We start from the raw sequence: 22,072 nt of genomic DNA, 5'->3' as shown, positions 1-22,072 counted from the left end.
GAAAGTGGAATATCCCTTTAACCTGAAACCATGTTTATTTGCCAATTATAGCAAATTAGGCCTATAATTAAATATAACAAATATTAATCCATTACATTAATTTCAAAATCATAGCATGTACATTTTAAATTTAAATTAAAACGTGTTTCCTTATATACTTAGACTATAACATAATATAATTCTCCCATGTCTGAATAGGCTACTTCAACTGATAAGTTCACTACAAAGACAAACAGAGACAAAAAAAGAAAGAGTAAAAACAAATACCTACAGAAGGACAGGGTGCAAAGTCTGCACACAGACAGGCAGACAGAGACAGACTAGTAAAAAGAGGACAAACCACAGAAATATAAACTCTGACCCAGAAAGACAGACAGAAACAGATACACACATACACTATACAGTAAAGCCTGATTTATAACTAATGATGAAAAAAATATATATATCTATAAGCTGACAATTTGTTGCAACGTGAGCTTGTATATCTGCATTTTTTGACGCCAGACACCTTTGTACGACGGAGTATAGATTATGCATTTTACTGCCAAAGAGACAGAAAGACAAATAGACAGAAATAGGCAGACAGAAAGACACATAGAGAGAGAGAGAGAGGAGAGAGAGAGAGAGAGAGAGAGATGGACAGAGATGGACAGAGACAGACAGACAGACAGACAGACAGACAGACAGACAGAAAGAAACATAAATTATCTGTTTGAAGTTCTCTCTTGTTGGAAATGAATTGTATTTGTGTAATTATAATGTTTGATTTTTATCTTTCTGTTTTGTCTCACAGTGACTCACACCCTGAAATACTTCCACACTGCATCCTCTGATGTCCCAAACTTCCAGAGTTTGTCTCTGTTGGGATGGTTGATGATGTTCAGATCACTCACTATGACAGCAACACACAGAGATGCGTTCCTAAACAGGACTGGATGAACCAGATCACAGCAGAGGAACCACAGTTCTGGGAGAGAGAAACTCAGATTAACATGGGTAACCAGCAGGTCTTCAAGTCAACATGGACATTGTAAAGCAGCGCTTCAACCAAACTGGAGGTATGTTTATGTTTCACTACACACTGCTGAAATGTTTTATTCACATTGTTGGAAAAAAGTAAGATGTAATCAGTAAGATGTAACTTCCTTCATGCCACACACACACACACACACACACACACACACACACACACACACACACACACACACACGCACACACGCATGCACACTCTTCACTCACACACACACACACACACACACACACACACGCACACACGCACACACACACACACGCACACATGCACACACACGCACGCACGCACACCACACATGCACACGCACAAACACACAGATTAATTTACTCACTTTCTCTCTATTATACTTATCTTACACTTTGTAGTACAACTGTGTCACACACCAAAAATAGCAGATCTACAAGCTCACAACGCGTTGCAGTGTGACGCGTTGTGAGCTTGTAGATCTGCTATTTTTGTGTGCGCGACACAGTTGTACGACTAAGTATAAATCTGGCTTCAGATAGATAGATAGATAGATACCTTTATTAAGGCCCTTTTCCACCGGCAGCGATAGCGATGACGATAACGATTTTAAAAAATGTGTTTTCAATTGAAGTGGATCGGCAGCATCCACCCAACACCGTTGTTGATCCTAACAATATAGTTGTCGGCTATCATTGTCTTTATCGGTGTTGGGTGGATGCTGCCGATCCACTTCAATTGAAAACACATTTTTTAAAATAGTTATCGTCATCGTTAACGCTGCCGGTGGAAAAGGGCCTATATCCCAAGATTCAGTTGTTCAGTTGTAGCACAGCAGTATACAGTTATTTACAAAGTTACAGAGAAATAAGAAAAAAAGATAGGAGGAAAAAACAAGAGCAGTACAGTACCAGTAAAGAGAAGGTGCATCAAGAGAAGGGGCGAATAATATATAAACATAAAGTGTCTTACAAAAAGAGACCATAGCAGTCAATGCTAGTTAGTGCAACAAGTATCTCACTGTCATTGTTAAACAAAGCAAAATACTCAGAAACTACCAGCACAACCTAATAGTGCAATGTCAAAAATCAGTGCGAAAGAAACAAAAAACAGCTCAGAGAAGAAGAAACTAGGAAGCGTGTCACAGCAAGACGCACATGAGGAGCTGACACTGTGAAGTCAATGAACACAACAAATACACTGAACTGAACTGAACTGAACTGAACTGAACTGAACTGAATTGAACTGAACTGAACTGAACTGGTTGTAAACAACAACATGATGTTAAATATAACTCTTCATCAGTTCATTGAACAGAGTGAATGTAAAACAACAGAAGTGTCACTGCACTACACAGCTGTCTGTGTAACTACAGTACAACACACACACTCAGGAAGAGTGGAATGTTACAACGTGCACACGGATAGGCCTTTCACAGTTACTACATTATCGCCTAATCACATTTATTGGATAATCATCATAGTAATTTCCATGTTGAAAAGAAAATCATACATTTGCAAATATTTTCCAAAAATGGCGTGATGTACAAGCTCACAACGTCTTGCACCGCAACATGTTGTGAGCTTAACGATCGACTTGTAGATCGTCTATTTCCATTATTTTGAAATTATATACTGTATTTAGTTTATTTGTCAGAAATAAGCATAAAACACAAACAGAAATGTTTTTGGCATTCTATTGATCAATGCCAAAAACACAGTTAAATTGTTAATCACAATTATTTAGTTGACATTTAATTGTCAAGTCAAATTTCATGATCGTTAAACCTACAGTACAGTACACACATACATACAGTATGTAGGTGTTAGACAACCACACACACACACACACACACACACACACACACACACACACACACACACGCACACACACACACACACACACACACACACACACACACACACACACACACTCCTTTATACAATGACAGTGACTTAACCTATATCTAGATCTATAGCTTGTAGATCTGCTATTGTCAGTGCATGACGCCAAATAAAAGCATAAATCGTGACAGAAAAAGTACAGACAGAGAGAGTAAGACAGACAGAACCATATTGACACTGCGTGTGTGTGTGTGTGTGTGTGTGTGTGTGTGTGTGTGTGTGTGTGTGTGTGTGTGTGTGTGTGTGTGTGTGTGTGTGTGTGATGGTCTGTTCTCTGTGGTACAAATTGAATATCAATCACTGACACCAAGAAGAATGTGTCTGTTGTTTACTACACTGTCTATCTGTCTGTCTGTCTGTCTGTCTGTCTGTCTGTCTGTCTGTCTGTCTGTCTGTCTGTCTGTCTGTCTGTCTGTCTGTCTGTCTGTCTGTCTGTCTGTCTCTCAGGTGTCCACATCGTCCAGAACATGTATGGTTGTGATTGGGATGATGAGACTGGAGACACTGATGGTTTTCATCAGTATGGTTATGATGGAGAGGACTTCATCTCATTGGACCTGAAGAGAGAGACATGGGTCTCTCCAACACCACAGGGTTTCATCACCAAACTGAGATGGGATCAACTCAAAGCTAACATGGCATACTGGAAGCACTACTACAACACTGTGTGCATTGAATACCTGAAGAAGCATCTGAACAACGGGAAGAACATTCTGCAGAGAACAGGTACAACAACATGATGTGATGATCTGTACTTAGATAAATATATTCAGATGTAGTAACATTACTATGAGTAGAACATAGAACAGTTACAAGTACAACAGTGCACTTGGATAAATATGTTACCCTTCCATAATCTGTATGTTCTCGTATCTCTCTCTTTGTCTCTGTCTTTGTTTCTATCCCCTACTCTCTGATTATTTTTCTGTTGTTCATCCATGCTTTTCTCTCTCCATTTTGTCTCACTGTTCTCTATTATTCTCTTACTATATTTTCTATCTCTCCATCTCTTTCATTTCATTTCTTCAAAGGTATTTGTTATCGAACGTTTTACACATTTTGTGAAATGGGACATTCTGCATAATGAATACTTTTACACTGGGTTATATTAATTTGACTTCACTTATTATTTCCGCATTGTGGTATAGCAAAATAATCTGAGTACTTATTCCACCACTGATAGTGGCGGAAGCACATGAAATAAAACAGCTGTTAAATCACATTGAAATTCAAACAATTAACACTAACAAAATATTTCTCTCTCCCCTCTATTCTCTCCCCCTCTCTTATTCTCTCCATCTGTTTCTCTCTCCCCCTATGTCTTTTTCTCTCCATCTGTCTGTCTCCACCTCTCTCTCTCTCTCTCTCTCTCTCTCTCTCTCTGTCTCTCTCTCTCTCTCTCTCTCTCTCTCTCTCTCTCTCTCTGTCTCCACCTCTCTCTCTCTCTCTCTCTCTCTCTCTCTCTCTCTCTCTCTCTCAGAGCGTCCCTCTGTATCTTTCCTCCAAAAGACTCCATCCTCTCCAGTGAGGTGTCACGCTACAGGTTTCTACCCAGACAGAGTCATCATGTTCTGGACTAAAGATGGAGAGGAGCTCCAGGAGAACGTGGACCATGGAGAGACCCTCCCCAACCCTGAGGATGGAACCTTCCAGATGAGCGTTGACCTGGACCTGACCTCAGTCCAACATGAAGACTTCAAGCGGTACGAGTGTGTGTTTCAGCTGGCTGGGATCAAAGAGGACTTAAAGTACACTCTGGACAGAGAGAAGATCAAGACCAACTGGATTAAGACTAAAGGAGGTATGGATGTACTACCATAGAAGTTAGATCAAAAATAATTTAAATGGTTATTAACCTGAGACTGATTTAGATGAGCATACCGTATGTGCTCTGAATTGTGGGTAAAGTGAAACACAAAGACACATTCTACAGCTGGTCAAAGAGGTCACTGGCCTGATCACATGACTAATCTTAAAACCCAATCACAGATGTAATATAGACTAGATCAGAGTGAGTCCAATGTACTGAAAATAGTGATTTGGTCCATAATAACTACATGTAGATAGGTAGTTAAACAGACAGACATACATACAGACAGATGGATAGATGGTAAGGTAAGGTCATTTATTCGTAAAGCACCTTTAAAAACAAAAGTTACAAGGTGCCTACAGTAGAGACAATGAAATAAAACAAAAACATCACAGAAAAATAAAACAATGCATATGAATAAACAATAAGTACATGTAAATAAACAATATTACACACCAAAGTGATTCCTAAATAACTGGGTTTTTAACAGTCTTTTAAAAGTATCTACTGACTCTGCATTTTTTAATGACAGTGGTAAGCCATTCCAGAGAGTAGGAGCTACTACTGTGAAAGCTCGATCCCCTTTAGTTTTTAGCTTCGTTTTGGGAACCTTGAGTAGGCGTTTGTTTGACGACCTAAGCAGCCTCACATTAACTTTGGGTGACAATAATTCTGCTATATAATCAGGGGCCAGCCCGTGGACAGCTTTATAAGCAATTAAACACATTTTTAAAACAATTCTGGACCCGATGGGCAGCCAGTGCAATGCAGCCAGCACTGGTGTAATATGAGATCTTCTGTAGGTGTTTGTCAAAAGTCTAGCGGCTGCATTTTGTACAAGCTGGAGGCGGTGTACAGAAGAGCGACTCAAGGCGGAAAATAAAGAGTTACAATAATCCAGCCGTGAGGATATAAATGCATGAATTAGCTTTTAGATGGACAGACAGTAAGACAAAGACAAGACATACATACAGACAGACAGACGAAGTCAGATTATGGATGAATGTCGGGTTTTAAGATAATTCCGCTTTTTCATCTCTGTTTCTTTGTATTTTATTGTTCCATTTGAACCAGAATCCAACAAGACCGTCATCATCATCATCGCTGTGGCGCTTCTTGCTGTTGTTGCTGCCGTTGTCACCGGAGTCTTCATGTACAGGAGGAAGAAAGGTGAGACAGTAGAATGACGTACATATTGGTTCTCATGCCATATCATTGCATTAATATGGTGCTAACTACAGTCACATCTCTTTACACATTTCTTCCAGCTCCACGCCCTCCATCTGGTAAGTAAGGGGTCTTCAACGTGTACAGACCAGGGACCCCCAAACTGATGGGGAGATGGAGCAGGGACCACCTGCACCTGCCACTACGTGGGGTGGGGGGTGGGGAAGGTTACAGCATATTTATGTATAAAATTGTGTTTCGTATAAACATATTCATGCTTTTATGTTAAACATACATATACAAGGTACACTAGAGCAGGGGTTTTCAAACCTTTTTGACTCAGGGCCTGTAAATAACTTTTTCATCCATGGCACCCCTGAGTTACACTGTTCATTTTTAGAATCTTACTTCATATTGGAGTAATTTACGTTTCCATCAGAACCGACTGAAAATAACGTAATACTTGACGTTTAACAACTTGAACCCCAGCATGCCTATTCTGGGGGGAAGGTTCACCAAAAATAGCCGATCTACAAGCTCACAACGCGTCACGTTGTGACGCGTTGTGAGCTTGTAGATCTGCTATTTTTGGTGAAGAGAGTTGTCGTAGATGGAAAAATAATTAATCAAGAACAGTGCAAATCAGGTCTGTTTTACTAAGCATAGTGAAGTGATATTGATGAAGTGATATTGATGAATTCCAAATATTATCAAATTATCTCGCGGCACCCCTGGATTGGCATCACGGCACCCCAGGGTGCCCCGTCTCCCACTTTGAAAACACCTGCACTGAAGTACCACTGCCATTTCTAAACACATTTATTAACTTAAATATCACAGTAATCATGTTATGCAAAAAAAAAAAGCTATTCAAAATGGACAGAATCATTATTTATTTTTAACATAAATGGTTAAAATATTGAAAGACAAACAGACATTTTTGAAGAAGAAAAAAAAAGATATATATACATTTTATTATTATTATTTATTTTCTCTTTTTTATTGTTTAATCAAGCAACAATTTCGGGGACCCCCTGCAGTACCTCTGCGGACCCCCTAGGGGTTGTGGACCCCCTGCTGAAGACCTCAGTCGTAAGTAGTATACTTTATTTTTACCTCTGGTCTCATAATTCACTGATCAAAAGTACATTCAACATCATTGACTGAAACAATTGCACAAAGGAGTCAGGAGTTATTCAGAGGTTTCCTGTATATAACAGGAGGTGGTCAGTGGTAGGTGATGACGTATCATAACTAACTATGATTTATTTTAACATTAGGCTGCAGCTCCTGAGGTGGAGATGCTGAATCCAGATGCATAATGGCCAGAGACACCTTGTTGCACACAGTAAGTCATGTTGATATTAGTGATTCTCTCTGGTCTTGGAGGCCCAGGCTGTTTCTTTCTGTTCTACTTAGTTAATTTCATGCATTTGGTGACCCATGTCCAGATCTGACCCTAATTATAGACATTTACTATGAAAGCCAACTGTCCTATGGGACCCCAGCACAAAAGCTTAGAAATGGTATATGTTATATACAGTGGAGTAGGTTTGCTATCAAGTAAACTATTTACACCTTCCTTTAGCTTGGCAACACTTACTTGTTCTGAAGTTAAACATAACATTGTTTAGACATAATGATCACCCAGCTCCCATGTGTTGTCATTTTATTGAGTGAAACAGTTTAATCTGACCACTGATTGAAATTGTTCCCAGTTGACCTCTATAGTTAAAAGTAATGTAGCTTTGACCAGAGGGAGATGTAAGGGATAGTCAGGAAACAAAGCAAACGGTGTCTTTTCCAGAATATAAATATATACAATATAATTTAATGAGATGACATTATGTAATTATTTACCTTCCCAAACTAATGTATATCATTTTGTAAAATGACTTATTGAATGATGAGTTAGTATCTTGTTTTGTTTTCTCTTATGTTTTAATGTGTGTTATTTTAGGTTTGCACATGGCCAGAGTGGAGACATTCTCACCCTTTCTCTCTTCACATGCTGTGGGAAGTGCGTTATTAACCCTTCATAAATCAGTGCAAACAAGGGTCAGTCAGTAATCCATAACAGTTATAAAAACCTAATCAGACTAGGCAGACTTTCAAATGATGGGCCAGATGTTTTTTTTTTTTTTTTTTTTTTTTTAGAAAAGCACTGTTTAAAAGAGAATTAAAAACCTCTAGACATCAGTGATGTGATTCGATGTAGAAGTGAATTAGAATAAACTGTCCATTTCATGTCATCTAACCCAGTGGTTCCCAAACATTTTAGCTTGAGATCCGAAAGAGAAATTAGATGTTTGCCCAGGACCCACACTAGCGAAAAAGGGACCCATAAAAATCTGTCTGTAACCCACAAATGGGTCCCGACCCAATGTTTGGGAACCAGTGATCTAACCCATCCAAACAAAGTCAGTCATCAGATGGTAGCATCATGTCCAGGATGGCAAAATCATCTGGTTTATTGAGTTGGACTAGTAATACAAACGTTTGGTAGGTAATAATCTGTGATGGATTACACCCTAAATATCATCCTCTAAATCTTTTTCTTTTTTTTAATATAACTTTCATGGCATGTGTATAATTCACATACAGAAAATCCTAATGGTTTGCTTGGTAATTCAATGTATTCTCTATGCAAACCAGCTTTTAACATTTCCAAGCTGGAAAAAAAGCTTGGACATTTTTAAAGCTGGTTTGCATTGAGAATACATTGAATTACCAAGCAAACCATTAGCTTGGCTTCTCTCAGTGTGAATGCAGCATAATACTTTCTTATGAATATTTATAAATGTCCACCATACACCTTTACTTACACAATGCTCTTTATATTCTTAAAGCAAAGGATAGATGTGATAATTGATTATTTGTCTTTATGATATGTCATATGTCGCACGTTATGTCAGTCAGTAATCATTCTGAAGAACATCTAAAGCTATCAGCGTGGATGCACACTATTTTATCACCAGCATATGAATCATATAATGATTGATGACTTGAATGAACTGTTGACATAAGTTGTGAATTGATGTCCTGAACAAAACAAACACATCATCCAGCACTTATTGCTTCTGAATATGTACAGTAAATAACACTGTAGACATGGACATTTATACATTTACAACTGTTTTCATTTCTACCATTACGTTTGGATCTTTTGGTGATATTGTTATTACACGCACGCGCTCACACACACACCGCGCGCGCACGCGCGCACACACTCACACATACACACACACACACACACACACACACACACACACACACACACACACACACACACACACACACACACACACACACACCACAATACAGCACTCAAGCACATACAGTACAGTACATTGTGTACACACACACACACACACACACACACACACACACACACACATACACATACACACACACACACACACACACACACACACACACACACACACACACACACACACACACACACACACACACACACAGTAACACACATATGACATCAACCTGAAGACATGCATACTGCACATACAAACCTGCACACTCACACTCACAATCCTTATTTGATTTTCCTGTGATGTAAATACTGTAATGCTATGTTCTTGCTATCAAATGTGTGTTTAACTTGGGTTGGTTGTATTGTAAAAAGAAAGCCCAAGTACAAATATAATCTGTACATGTTTCTACTATTAATATTAAATCATTACATTAATTAGAATACATAAAATATGTTAAAGATTTGGATCAATCTAAATTGGACTAGGTATAATAAATGATGAATGTTTGTTACATGCATTTAAAGGTCTGGTGCCTCTTTCCTTTCTTATAAAAATCCCAAATAAGTCAGAAGTCTGCTTCTTTCTATTAAAGACGTAAATAAAAGTTATTAACTGGTTACTGGATATATAGAGTACTCAGTATATGGCCATAAACTTTGGAAAAATGTGAATGTTTCCAAACAGTGGTCTATTCCAGTGGTTCTCAACCTTTTCAAGTCAGGACCCCCCAAAATAATCCCCCAATAATAATTTGAACAGGAGATCCCCCACCCTGACAAGCACTTGGAATGTAGGAGTTGAGGCATTGTTTGTCTCGGTTCCACAGATAAACATTATGGAAATATAGGAGATCGGATATTTAGCCAGTGTTTGACCAGTTTTTATAGTAGTTTGTTGATTACTTTTGATGCAGTATTTATGTTTTCTTAAGTATTAACACGGTCTTGGAAGTCCTTAAATTCTCACTATACTGCCATCTGGGGACCCCCTCAAAATCATGTGGGGACCCCCTGTGGGTCCCGACCAGTTCTCCTTTATGTTTTTGAGACCACCGCACCTGCAGTCAACCCTGAACAAAGGACAAAGAAGGATGGCAACAGTTTAACCTGGACGAGAGAGAGTTTTACAGCAATGTTTCAAAAAAGCTGATCAAAATAGCAGATCTACAAGCTCACAACGATGCTATGCATTGTGAGATAAAGATGGATGGATGGATAGATATGTTCCTTTATGCACAATCAATAATAATTCTGATAGGATTCAATAATATGCATGAGATACACTCCATTCAAAACAGATGCTATAGAATAGATCCTGTGAATCCTCTCCATGCTCCAGTCCGTATGTTTCTAAATGTCCACCATTGTTCCACCCTGTCATATCAGTCATCATATCACCTCCTGATCCTCACTGCTCAACACACTAGACCAGAGGGATTTAACCCAAATGACAAGAGACCCAAAGGAGAAATCACATGTTTTGCCTCAGACCCAAACTAGTGAAAATATCAGCTCTACAAGCTCACAACGCGTCGCTTCGTGCTTTGTTGCATGCTTGCAGATCTGATATTTTCATTTCTTCTTATACATTTTGTTTTGTAATTTAGGGAATTTCTTTGGTTATTTTATGAATTAAATTATTTTTGAAACATTTGACCCCCCCCCCCCATTTTAAAATGTTCTGTGCCAGGAACCCCCCAGAAGATTTTTCAAAATGTTCAAAATTCAAAAGTAGCAGATGTATGTACATCCTTTTTCTATTTTCTATTTTTGAATAGTTAATGTATATAAAATATAGACCTGGTTAAAATTTTGACTTTTAACTACTTTAGCTGGAGACACCCTGAAAACCCCTCAAGGACCACTGGGGGTCCCCGGACCCCACTTTGAGAACCACTGGACTATATAACCTGTGATGGGCTCCATGGAGCTAATTAACATATCATCATGGCTCTAATTTTAAATGAGTCTGGAGTTGTGATGTGATAGGGTTGATTTAGGAAACAGTTCAAATATCGCTTCTACCAAACAATAACAACACGATGCTGTCACAGTCAAACTCTCATTCTACTAGTTTTACTTTCAAGTTAACAACCTGTGTTGGTGGAATTCTCCTGGAAACGCATGACAACAGCATTTGGTGAATTTCTATTGGCTGCTGGCACGTCGTCGTCATGATATGGAGGCTTGAAGTGAAAGTGTGGAGACAGACATGGAGAGAAACAGTGGAGCAACTTTTATTTAGCTTATTCTAACCCACCGTCAACATGAGAGAGTTTATTCTACTGATGCTGTTTTACCACCTAGATGTGGCATCTCCAGGTAAAGTTAATGCCTCGATTCTTAAACTGTTGTAGTGATTTTATTGACTTCAGGCTAATAGCACTGGCTGGGAAATTACCTGGCTTTATAAAAATGAATGCTGCGTTGCTTGGTCGTGATTGAATAAGTTAAACCCCGTCTTAGTATAATCAAGTTACTTCAGCTTAGACTATTAATACTTTATTAACACTTCCTTTTTTTACTCAGAGTTATTTACGCAGTTTTTTATTCTAGGCTAGTGTTTAATCTAACGTCTCAATTCTTCATGACTGTAACAATACCAACATTAGCCACTGGAGGGCGCTAGGAGCCGGGTTATTTTAAAGGGATATTTCACTTTCAAAAAAACTTTTGGTAATTTTATCGTCTAATCAGGCTTTTATGAACACCCTGGACAGTTTTTAATTTGCTTGATTCAATATTTAGATATTTGATGTAAATGTTACCAGGCCCTACAGGCCCATTATTTTTTTCTGGTGACTCATACTACCCTCCTAATACGTGAGCAGGCCGTGTTTTTTCCATAACTTTTTTTCATTTATTTTTAATAATTATTTCTTGTATTTCATTTTTTCCATTTTCCCAAATAATTATTAAAAATGTATGAAAAAAGTTATGGATAAAACACGGCCTGCTCACGTATTAGGGGGGTAATATGAGCCACCAGAAAAAATAATGGGTGTTTTTAATGAATCTATAATGGTTAAAATTGAGTTTGAAGTTACAATGGGTGTGTATGTGGAGAGAAGCCCTTCCACTGTAAGCTGTTGAAAGTGGAATATCCCTTTAACCTGAAACCATGTTTATTTGCCAATTGTAGCAAATTAGGCCTATAATTAAATATAACAAATATTAATCCATTAAATTAATTTCAAAATCATAGCATGTTACATTTTAAATTTAATTTAAAACTTGTTTCCTTATATACTTAGACTATAACATAATATAATTCTCCCATGTCTGAATAGGCCTACTTCAACTGATAATAAGTTCACTACAAAGACAAACAGAGACAAAAAAAGAAAGAGTAAAAGCAAATACCTACAGAAGGACAGGTGCACAGTCTGCACACAGACAGGCAGACAGAGACAGACTAGTAAGAGGACAAAACACAGAAATATAAACTCTGACTCAGAAAGACAGACAGAAACAGAGATACACACATACACTACACTACACAGCAAAGCCTGATTTATAACTAATGACGAAAAAAAATAAAAAATTATCTATAAGCTGACAATTTGTTGCAACGTGAGCTTGTAGATCTGATTTTTTTTTACGCCAGACACCATTGTACGACAGAGTATAGATTATGCATTTTACTGCCTAGAGACAGAAAGACAAATAGACAGAAATAGGCAGACAGAAAGACACACATAGAGAGAGAGAGAGAGAGAGAGAGAGAGAGAGAGAGAGAGAGAGAGAGAGAGAGAGAGAGAGAGAGAGAGATATCCACAGACAGACAGATGGACAAAGACAAGACTAAGCACATATTGAAGAACAGACAGAGAGACAGCCTGACAGACAGATGAGTTTATACAGAAAGAAACAGAAATGAACTGTTTGAAGTTCTCATTTTTTGAACAAACTTGTATTTGTGTAATTATAATGGTAGATTTTTATCTTTCCTATTTTGTCTCACAGTGACTCACACCCTGAAATACTTCTACACTGCATCCTCTGATGTCCCAAACTTCCCAGAGTTTGTCTCTGTTGGGATGGTTGATGATGTTCAGATCACTCACTATGACAGCAACACACAGAGAGAAGTTCCCAAACAGGACTGGATGAACCAGGTCACAGCAGAGGACCCACAGTACTGGGAGAGACAAACTCAGATTGGCATGGGTGACCAGCAGTTCTTCAAGGCCAACATGGACATTGTAAAGCAACGCTTCAACCAAACTGGAGGTATGTTTATGTTTCACTACACACTGCTGAAATGATTTATTCACATTGCTGGAAAAAAACAATCAGTAAGATGTAACTTCCTTCATGCCACACACACACACACACACACACACACACACACACACACACACACACACACACACAGACTCACACGCACGCACACACACACACACACACACACACACACACACACAAACACACACTCACACACACGCACGCACACCACTCATGCACATGCACAAACACACACATTCATTTACTCACTTTCTCTCTATTATACTTACAAAAATACTTACCAAAAATAGCAGATCTACATGCTCACATCGATGTGAGCTTATCGATCGACTTGTAGATCGTCTATTTCCATTATTTTGAAATGATATACTGTATTTCGTTTATTTGGCAGAAATAAGCATAAAACGCAAACAGAAATATTTTTGGCATTCTATTGATCAATGCCAAAAACACAGAAATTGTTAATCGCAATTATTTAGATGACATTTAATTGTCAAGTCAAATTACATGATAGTGCCAAACCTACAGTACACACACACACACACAGTATGTAGGTGTTAGACAACCAAACACACACACACACACACACACACACACACACACACACACACACACACACACACACACACACACACACACACACACACACACTCCTTTATACAATGACAGTGACTTAACCTATATCTAGATCTATAGCTTGTAGATCTGCTATTGTCAGTGCATGACACCGTCATACGCCAAGTATAAATCGTGACAGAAAAAGTACAGACAGAGTAGTGTGTGTGTGTGTGTGTGTGTGCGTGTGTGTGTGTGTGTGTGGTCTGTTCTCTGTGGTACAAATTGAATATCAATCACTGACACCAAGAAGAATGTGTCTGTTGTTTACTACACTGTCTGTCTATCTGTCTGTCTGTCTGTCTGTCTGTCTGTCTGTCTGTCTGTCTGTCTGTCTGTCTGTCTGTCTGTCTCAGGTGTCCACATCGTCCAGGTGATGTATGGTTGTGAGTGGGATGATGAGACTGGAGACACTGATGGTTTTGAACAGATTGGTTATGATGGAGAGGACTTCATCTCATTGGACCAGAAGAGAGAGACATGGGTCTCTCCAACACCACAGGGTTTCATCACTAAACTGAGATGGGATCAAAACAAAATGTACATGGCACGGAAGAAGTACTACTACAACACTGAGTGCATTGAATACCTGAAGAAGCATCTGAACAACGGGAAGAACATTCTGCAGAGAACAGGTACAACAACATGATGTGATGATCTGTACTTAGATAAATATATTCAGATGTAGTAACATTACTATGAGTAGAACATAGAACAGTTACAAGTACAACTGTGCACTTGGATAAATATGTTACCCTTCCATAATCAGTTTGTTCTCGTATCTCTGTCTCTGTCTTTGTTTCTATCCCCTACTCTCTGATTCTTTTTCTGTTTGCTCATCCATGCTTTTCTTTCTCCATTTTGTCTCACTGTTCTCTATTATTCTCTTACTATATTTTCTATCTCTCCATCGCTTTCATTTCATTTCTTCAGAGGTATTTGTTATCGAACGTTTTACACCTTTTGTGAAATGGGACATTCTGCATAATGAATACTTTTACACTGGGTTATATTCATTTGACTTCACTTATTATTTCCGCATTGTGGTATAGCAAAATAATCTGAGTACTTCTTCCACCACTGATAGTGGCGGAAGCACATGAAATAAAACAGCTCTTAAATCACATTGAAATTCAAACAAAAAACACTAACAAAATATTTCTCTCTCACCTCTATTCTCTCCCCCTCTGTCTTTTTCTCTCCATCTGTCTGTCTCCACCTCTCTCTCTCTCTCTCTCTCTCTCTCTCTCTCTCTCTCTCTCTCTCTCTCTCTCTCTCTCAGAGCGTCCCTCTGTATCTTTCCTCCAGAAGACTCCATCCTCTCCAGTGAGGTGTCACGCTACAGGTTTCTACCCAGACAGAGTCATCATGTTCTGGACTAAAGATGGAGAGGAGCTCCAGGACAACGTGGACCATGGAGAGACCCTCCCCAACCCTGAGGATGGAACCTTCCAGATGAGCGTTGACCTGGACCTGACCTCAGTCCAACATGAAGACTTCAAGCGGTACGAGTGTGTGTTTCAGCTGGCTGGGATCAAAGAGGACTTAAAGTACACTCTGGACAGAGAGAAGATCAAGACCAACTGGATTCAGACTAAAGGAGGTATGGATGTACTACCATAGAAGTTAGATCAAAACTAATTTAAATGGTTATAAACCTGAGACTGATTTAGATGAGCATACAGTATGTGCTCTGAATTGTGGGTAAAGTGAAACACAAAGACACATTCTACAGCTGGTCAAAGAGGTCACTGGCCTGATCACATGACCGCAATCTTAAAACCCAATCACAGATGTAATATAGACTAGATCAGAGTGAGTCCCCTGTACTGAAAATAGTGATTTGGTCCATAATAACTACACATAGATAGGTAGTTAAACAGACAGACATAACGGTACATACAGAAAGATGGATAGATGGACAGACAGTAAGACAAAGACATACATACATACAGACAGACAGACAGACAGACAGACAGACAGACAGACAGACAGACAGACAGACATACAAAGTCAGTTTATGGATGAATGTCGGGTTTTAACCCATTTAGGCCTAGGATTATTGACTGCTTTAACTATTGAAAAATAGCAGATCTACAAGCTCACAGCGCGGCACCGAGTGATAGTCTTTGAATATATCTATTTGAAAGCGAACATTTGTAACTCAAATATTTGCTTCTGGGGGGTCCCTGGAACAACATATTTTGAGAAGGGGGTCCGCAGGCCAAATACATGTAATTTTGGGGGTCCTTGACATGAAAAAGTTTGAGAATCACTGATTTAGAAGTCGGGTCAAAGATCGGGTCAAAGATATTCAAAGACACATTTTCAAGATTTTTCAAAAATAGCAGATCTACATGCTCGCAGCGCGGCACTCACGCTGTGAGCTTGCTTGTATATCTGCTATTTTTCTAAAGTTAAAGCATAAAATAATGGTTAAAGTGGTTAAAATCTAACGCGACTCGGGCACGTTCCAGGTATTTGAGAGTTAAGATAATTCCGCTTTTTCATCTCTGTTTCTTTGTATTTTATTGTTCCAGTTGAACCAGAATCCAACAAGACCATCATCATCATCATCGCTGTGGCGCTTCTTGCTGTTGTTGCTGCCGTTGTCACCGGAGTCTTCATGTACAGGAGGAAGAAAGGTGAGACAGTAGAATGACGTACATATTGGTTCTCATGCCATATCATTGCATTAATATGGTGCTGACTACAGTCACATCTCTTTACACATTTCTTCCAGCTCCACGCCCTCCATCTGGTAAGTAAGGGGTCTTCAACGTGTACAGACCAGGGACCCCCAAACTGATGGGGAGATGGAGCAGGGACCACCTGCACCTGCCACTACGTGGGGTGGGGGGTGGGGAAGGTTACAGCATATTTATGTATAAAATTGTGTTTCGTATGCATAAACATATTCATGCTTTTATGTTAAACATACATATACAAGGTACACTAGAACAGGGGTTTTCAAACCTTTTTGACTCAGGGCCTGTAAATAACTTTTTGTATCCACGGCACCCCTGAGTTACACTGTTCATTTTTAGAATCTTACTTCATATTGGAGTAATATACGTTTACATCAGAACTGACTGAAAATAACGTAATACTTGACGTTTAACAACTTGAACCCCAGCATCCCTATTCTGGTGGGAAGGTTCACCAAAAATAGCCGATCTACAAGCTCACAACGAGCTTGTAGATCTGCTATTTTTGGTGAAGAGAGTTGTCGTAGATGGAAAAATAACAGTGCAAATCAGGTCTGTTTTACTAAGCATAGTGAAGTGATAGTGATGTAGTGATATTATATATGGACTGGCATCACTGTGCCCCATCACCCACTTTGAAAACCCCTGCACTAGAGTACCACTGCCATTTCTAAACACATTTATTAACTGAGAACCAATGTTACAGTAATCATGTTATGCAAAAAGCTATTAAAAATGGACAGAATCATTATTTATTTTTAAAATAAATGGTTAAAAATAAAATATTGAAAGACAAACAGACATTTTTGAAGAAGAAAAAAAAAGATATATATACATTTTATTGTTATTATTTATTTTCTCTTTTTTATTGTTTAATCAAGCAACAATTTTGGGGACCCCCTGCAGTACCTCTGCGGACCCCCTAGGGGTTGTGGACCCCCTGTTGATGACCTCTGTCGTAAGTAGTATACTTTATTTTTACCTCTGGTCTCATAATTCACTGATCAACAGTACATTCAACATCATTGACTGAAACAATTGTACAAAGGAGTCAGGAGTTATTCAGAGGTTTCCTGTATATAACAGGAGGTGGTCAGTGGTAGGTGATGACGTATCATAACTAACTATGATTTATTTTAACATTAGGCTGCAGCTCCTGAGGTGGAGATGCTGAATCCAGATGCATAATGTCCAGAGACACCTTGTTGCACACAGTAAGTCATGTTGATATTAGTGATTCTCTCTGGTCTTGGAGGCCCAGGCTGTTTCTTTCTGTTATACTTAGTTAATTTCATGCATTTGGTGACCCATGTCCAGATCTGACCCTAATTATAGACATTTACTATGAAAGCCAACTGTCCTATGGGACCCCAGCACAAAAGCTTAGAAATGGTATATGTTATATACAGTGGAGTAGGTTTGCTATCAAAGAAACTATTTACACCTTTGGCAACACTTACTTTTTCTGAAGTTAAACATAACATTGTTTAGACATAATGATCACCCAGCTCCCATGTGTTGTCATTTTATTGATTGAAACAGTTTAATCTGACCACTGATTGAAATTGGGTTCCCAGGTGACCTCTATAGTTAAAAGTAATGTAGCTTTGACCAGAGGGAGATGTAAGGGATAGTCAGGAAACAAAGCAAACGGTGTCTTTTCCAGAATATAAATATATACATATAATTTAATGAGATGACATTATGTAATTATTTACCTTCCCAAACTAATGTATATCATTTTGTAAAATGACTTATTGAATGATGAGTTAGTATCTTGTTTTGTGTTCTCTTATGTTTTAATGTGTGTTATTTTAGGTTTGCACATGGCCAGAGTGGAGACATTCTCACCCTTTCTCTCTTCAAATGCTGTGGGAAGTGTGTTATTAACCCTTCATAAATCAGTGCAAACAAGGGTCAGTCACTAATCCATAACAGTTATAAAAACCTAATCAGACTAGGCAGACTTTCAAATGATGGGCCAGATGTTTTTTTTTCTTTTTTTTTTTTCTTAGAAAAGCACTGTTTAAAAGAGAATTAAAAACCTTTAGACATCAGTGATGTGATTCAATGTAGAAGTGAATTAGAATAAACTGTCCATTTCATGTCATCTAACCCAGTGGTTCCCAAACATTTTAGCTTGAGATCCGAAAGAGAAATTAGATGTTTGCCCAGCACCCAAACTAGCGAAAAAGGGACCCATAAAAATCTGTCTGTAACCCACAAATAGGTCCCGACCCAGTGTTTGGGAACCAGTGATCTAACCCATGCAAACAAAGTCAGTCATCAGATGGTAGCATCATGTCCAGGATGGCAAAATCATCTGGTTTATTGAGTTGGACTAGTAATACAAACGTTTGGTAGTTTTTTTTTCTTCCTTTTTTTTCATGGCATGTGTATAATACTTTCTTATGAATATTTATAAATGTCCACCTTACACCTTTACTTACACAATGCTCATTATATTCTTAAAGCAAAGGATAGATGTGATAATTGATTATTTGTCTTTATGATATGTCATATGTCACACGTTATGTCAGTCAGTAATCATTCTGAAGAACATCTAAAGCTATCAGCGTGGATGCACAATATTTTGAACAAAACAAACACATCATCCAGCACTTATTGCTTCTGAATATGTACAGTAAATAACACTGTAGACGTGGACATTTATACATTTACAACTGTTTTAATTTCTACCATTACGTTTGGATCTTCTGGTGATATTGTTATTACGCGCACGCGCTCACACACACACACGCACGCACGCACGCACGCACGCACGCACGCACACACACACACACACACACACACACACACACACACACACACACACACACACACACACACAGCACTCAAGCACATACAGTACAGTACATTGTGTATGTATACACACACACACACACACACACACACACACACACACACATTTGAAATGTTTATTTATGACCACATAAAGAGAAGTACAAGGATGCCTCATACAAAGGTCATAAACAATGACAGTGCAGTCAGAAAATATGAAAGAACAGCCAGTTACAAAGAGCCTAAACGGCAGAACATTGATACTCTACATACAGTATAGATGACATACTTGTCAGACACAGCGGACATAAGTCATGGATAAAGGAAACAACGCCTCCTCCAGATTGAGTGGCTTCCTATAATGGCTGACACTGAGCAATATTTTGCTAACTGTTTGGCCCTCCTTTTGGAGAGGCCTGCCATTTGTAAGCCCCTCACAACCAACTTGTGTACGTGCCCTAGGCTCCCAAAGATAAAAACCAAAAGTGTACATCTGTAGCCTAGCTGTGAGATGGTCTGCACTAGCTGTTGATATTTCAGCACTTTGGTTAGAAAGGCTTCTTCCAAACTGTAATCAAAAGTGCAGCCAACCTCGAGAATAGACACCTCCCTAAGGGTTTCATTTACAACAAAGACATCAGGGGTGTTAGCTGAAATGTTAGAGAACACAGAATCATCATTACACAGGTTAAACATGCTCGGCCTCACAGAAGAGTGCTTATACAGCATGATGGAGGACCCAAAAATAGAAGAGATATCTTTTGATATCAAATCTACAATTCTGTCATGCCTACATATGTAGAGGCCCCTGTATACATGACAACCATTTAAGATGTGGGACATGGTTTCAGCTATTTGCTCATTGCCATGATGAATACAGTGAGGGGCATGATTGCCTGGAAACCAGATGGAGAGATTAAGTTTAGTTGGCAAAACCTGTAATCTTGCTTTCAAAGTAAAGACAACAATGCACTCATCTATGGCAACATTTTTGAACACAGAGTGAGAGACAGAATGGTCCGCAGCAGGGAGACAAGCAGTCATCCCTTGCAGTCTCAACTGAGTCCAGTGCTGCCGCTGTCTTTGCTGTTGTGCCCACAGGAGGCGACCTCGGGCATTTATCAGTGGAAGTTGGTGCTCTGTTCCACACACAGTAGAACAATAGAATAAACTGTCCATTTCATGTCATCTAACCCAGTGGTTCCCAAACATTTTAGCTTGAGATCCGAAAGAGAAATTAGATGTTTGCCCAGCACCCAAACTAGCGAAAAAGGGACCCATAAAAATCTGTCTGTAACCCACAAATAGGTCCCGACCCAGTGTTTGGGAACCAGTGATCTAACCCATGCAAACAAAGTCAGTCATCAGATGGTAGCATCATGTCCAGGATGGCAAAATCATCTGGTTTATTGAGTTGGACTAGTAATACAAACGTTTGGTAGTTTTTTTTTCTTCCTTTTTTTTCATGGCATGTGTATAATACTTTCTTATGAATATTTATAAATGTCCACCTTACACCTTTACTTACACAATGCTCATTATATTCTTAAAGCAAAGGATAGATGTGATAATTGATTATTTGTCTTTATGATATGTCATATGTCACACGTTATGTCAGTCAGTAATCATTCTGAAGAACATCTAAAGCTATCAGCGTGGATGCACAATATTTTGAACAAAACAAACACATCATCCAGCACTTATTGCTTCTGAATATGTACAGTAAATAACACTGTAGACGTGGACATTTATACATTTACAACTGTTTTAATTTCTACCATTACGTTTGGATCTTCTGGTGATATTGTTATTACGCGCACGCGCTCACACACACACGCACGCACGCACGCACGCACGCACGCACGCACGCACGCACACACACACACACACACACACACACACACACACACACACACACACACACACACACACACACACACACACAGCACTCAAGCACATTGTGTATGTATACACACACACACACACACACACACACACACACACACACACACACACACACACACACACACAGTAACACACATATGACATCAACATGAAGACATGTATGCATACTGTACATACAAACCTGCACACTCACACACACAATCATTATTTGATTTTCCTGTGATGTAAATACTGTAATGCTATTCTCCTGCTATCAAATGTGTGTTTAAGTTGGGTTGGTTGTATTGTAAAAGCCCAAGTACAAATATAATCTGTACATGTTTCTACTATTAATATTAAATTATTACATTAATTAGAATACATAAAATATGTTAAAGATTTGGATCAATCTAAATTGGACTAGGTATAATAAATGATGAATGTTTGTTACATGCATTTAAAGGTCTGATGCCCCTTTCATTTCTAATAAAAATCCCAAATAAGTCAGAAGTCTGCTTCTTTCTGTTACAGACGTAAATAAAAGTTATTAACTGGTTCTGGATATATAGAGTACTCAGTATATGGCCATAAACTTTGGAAAAATGTGAATGTTTTCAAACAGTGGTCTAAACCAGTGATTCTCAACCTTTTCAAGTCAGGAGGACC

The 22,072-nt window shown here is 38.7% G+C and overlaps 1 protein-coding gene and 1 pseudogene across 3 annotated transcripts in view; both read left to right on the top strand.

Annotated features, from left to right (window-relative positions):
- Positions 1 to 9,192, top strand: part of LOC308283753 (class I histocompatibility antigen, F10 alpha chain-like) — a 313,784-nt pseudogene extending 304,592 nt beyond the window's left edge. The window contains exons 2-9 of the transcript XR_013963338.1: positions 794 to 1,058; positions 3,349 to 3,627; positions 4,382 to 4,702; positions 5,786 to 5,881; positions 5,980 to 5,997; positions 6,894 to 6,970; positions 7,159 to 7,226; positions 7,839 to 9,192. The product of XR_013963338.1 is annotated as a class I histocompatibility antigen, F10 alpha chain-like (transcript). The remainder of the gene's footprint in view (positions 1 to 793; positions 1,059 to 3,348; positions 3,628 to 4,381; positions 4,703 to 5,785; positions 5,882 to 5,979; positions 5,998 to 6,893; positions 6,971 to 7,158; positions 7,227 to 7,838) is intronic.
- Positions 9,193 to 11,334: 2,142 nt separating this feature from the next.
- LOC308283835 (class I histocompatibility antigen, F10 alpha chain-like) lies at positions 11,335 to 21,856 on the top strand. 2 transcript variants are annotated; one of them, XM_080724336.1, is made up of 9 exons: positions 11,335 to 11,471; positions 13,116 to 13,382; positions 14,369 to 14,647; positions 15,295 to 15,615; positions 16,553 to 16,657; positions 16,756 to 16,773; positions 17,602 to 17,678; positions 17,867 to 17,934; positions 18,539 to 21,856. In XM_080724336.1, the coding sequence occupies exons 1-8, from the start codon at positions 11,417 to 11,419 to the stop codon at positions 17,906 to 17,908; spliced, it is 1,164 nt and encodes a 387-aa protein (XP_080580462.1). In that variant the 5' UTR covers positions 11,335 to 11,416; the 3' UTR covers positions 17,909 to 17,934; positions 18,539 to 21,856. The 2 variants fall into 2 exon arrangements, with proteins under 2 accessions (XP_080580462.1, XP_080580463.1); XM_080724337.1 differs by lacking the exon at positions 16,756 to 16,773.
- Positions 21,857 to 22,072: the final 216 nt, after the last annotated feature.

The sequence above is a fragment of the Nannobrachium achirus genome (assembly GCF_963921795.1).
Source record: "Nannobrachium achirus genome assembly, chromosome: 4".
Lineage (NCBI taxonomy): Eukaryota > Metazoa > Chordata > Actinopteri > Myctophiformes > Myctophidae > Nannobrachium > Nannobrachium achirus.
Note: the sequence above shows the minus strand (reverse complement) of the source record. Positions and strands in the feature narration are given on the sequence as shown.

What these genes read in the sequence shown, in the direction of transcription:
- LOC308283835 (XM_080724336.1), top strand. Translation starts at nt 11,417, where the DNA reads ATGAGAGAGTTTATTCTACTGATGCTGTTTTACCACCTAGATGTGGCA. An exon ending in ACGCTTCAACCAAACTGGAG is followed by an intron (nt 13,383 to 14,368) that starts GTATGTTTATGT and finishes TGTCTGTCTCAG; the next exon opens with GTGTCCACATCGTCCAGGTG. An exon ending in GAACATTCTGCAGAGAACAG is followed by an intron (nt 14,648 to 15,294) that starts GTACAACAACAT and finishes TCTCTCTCTCAG; the next exon opens with AGCGTCCCTCTGTATCTTTC.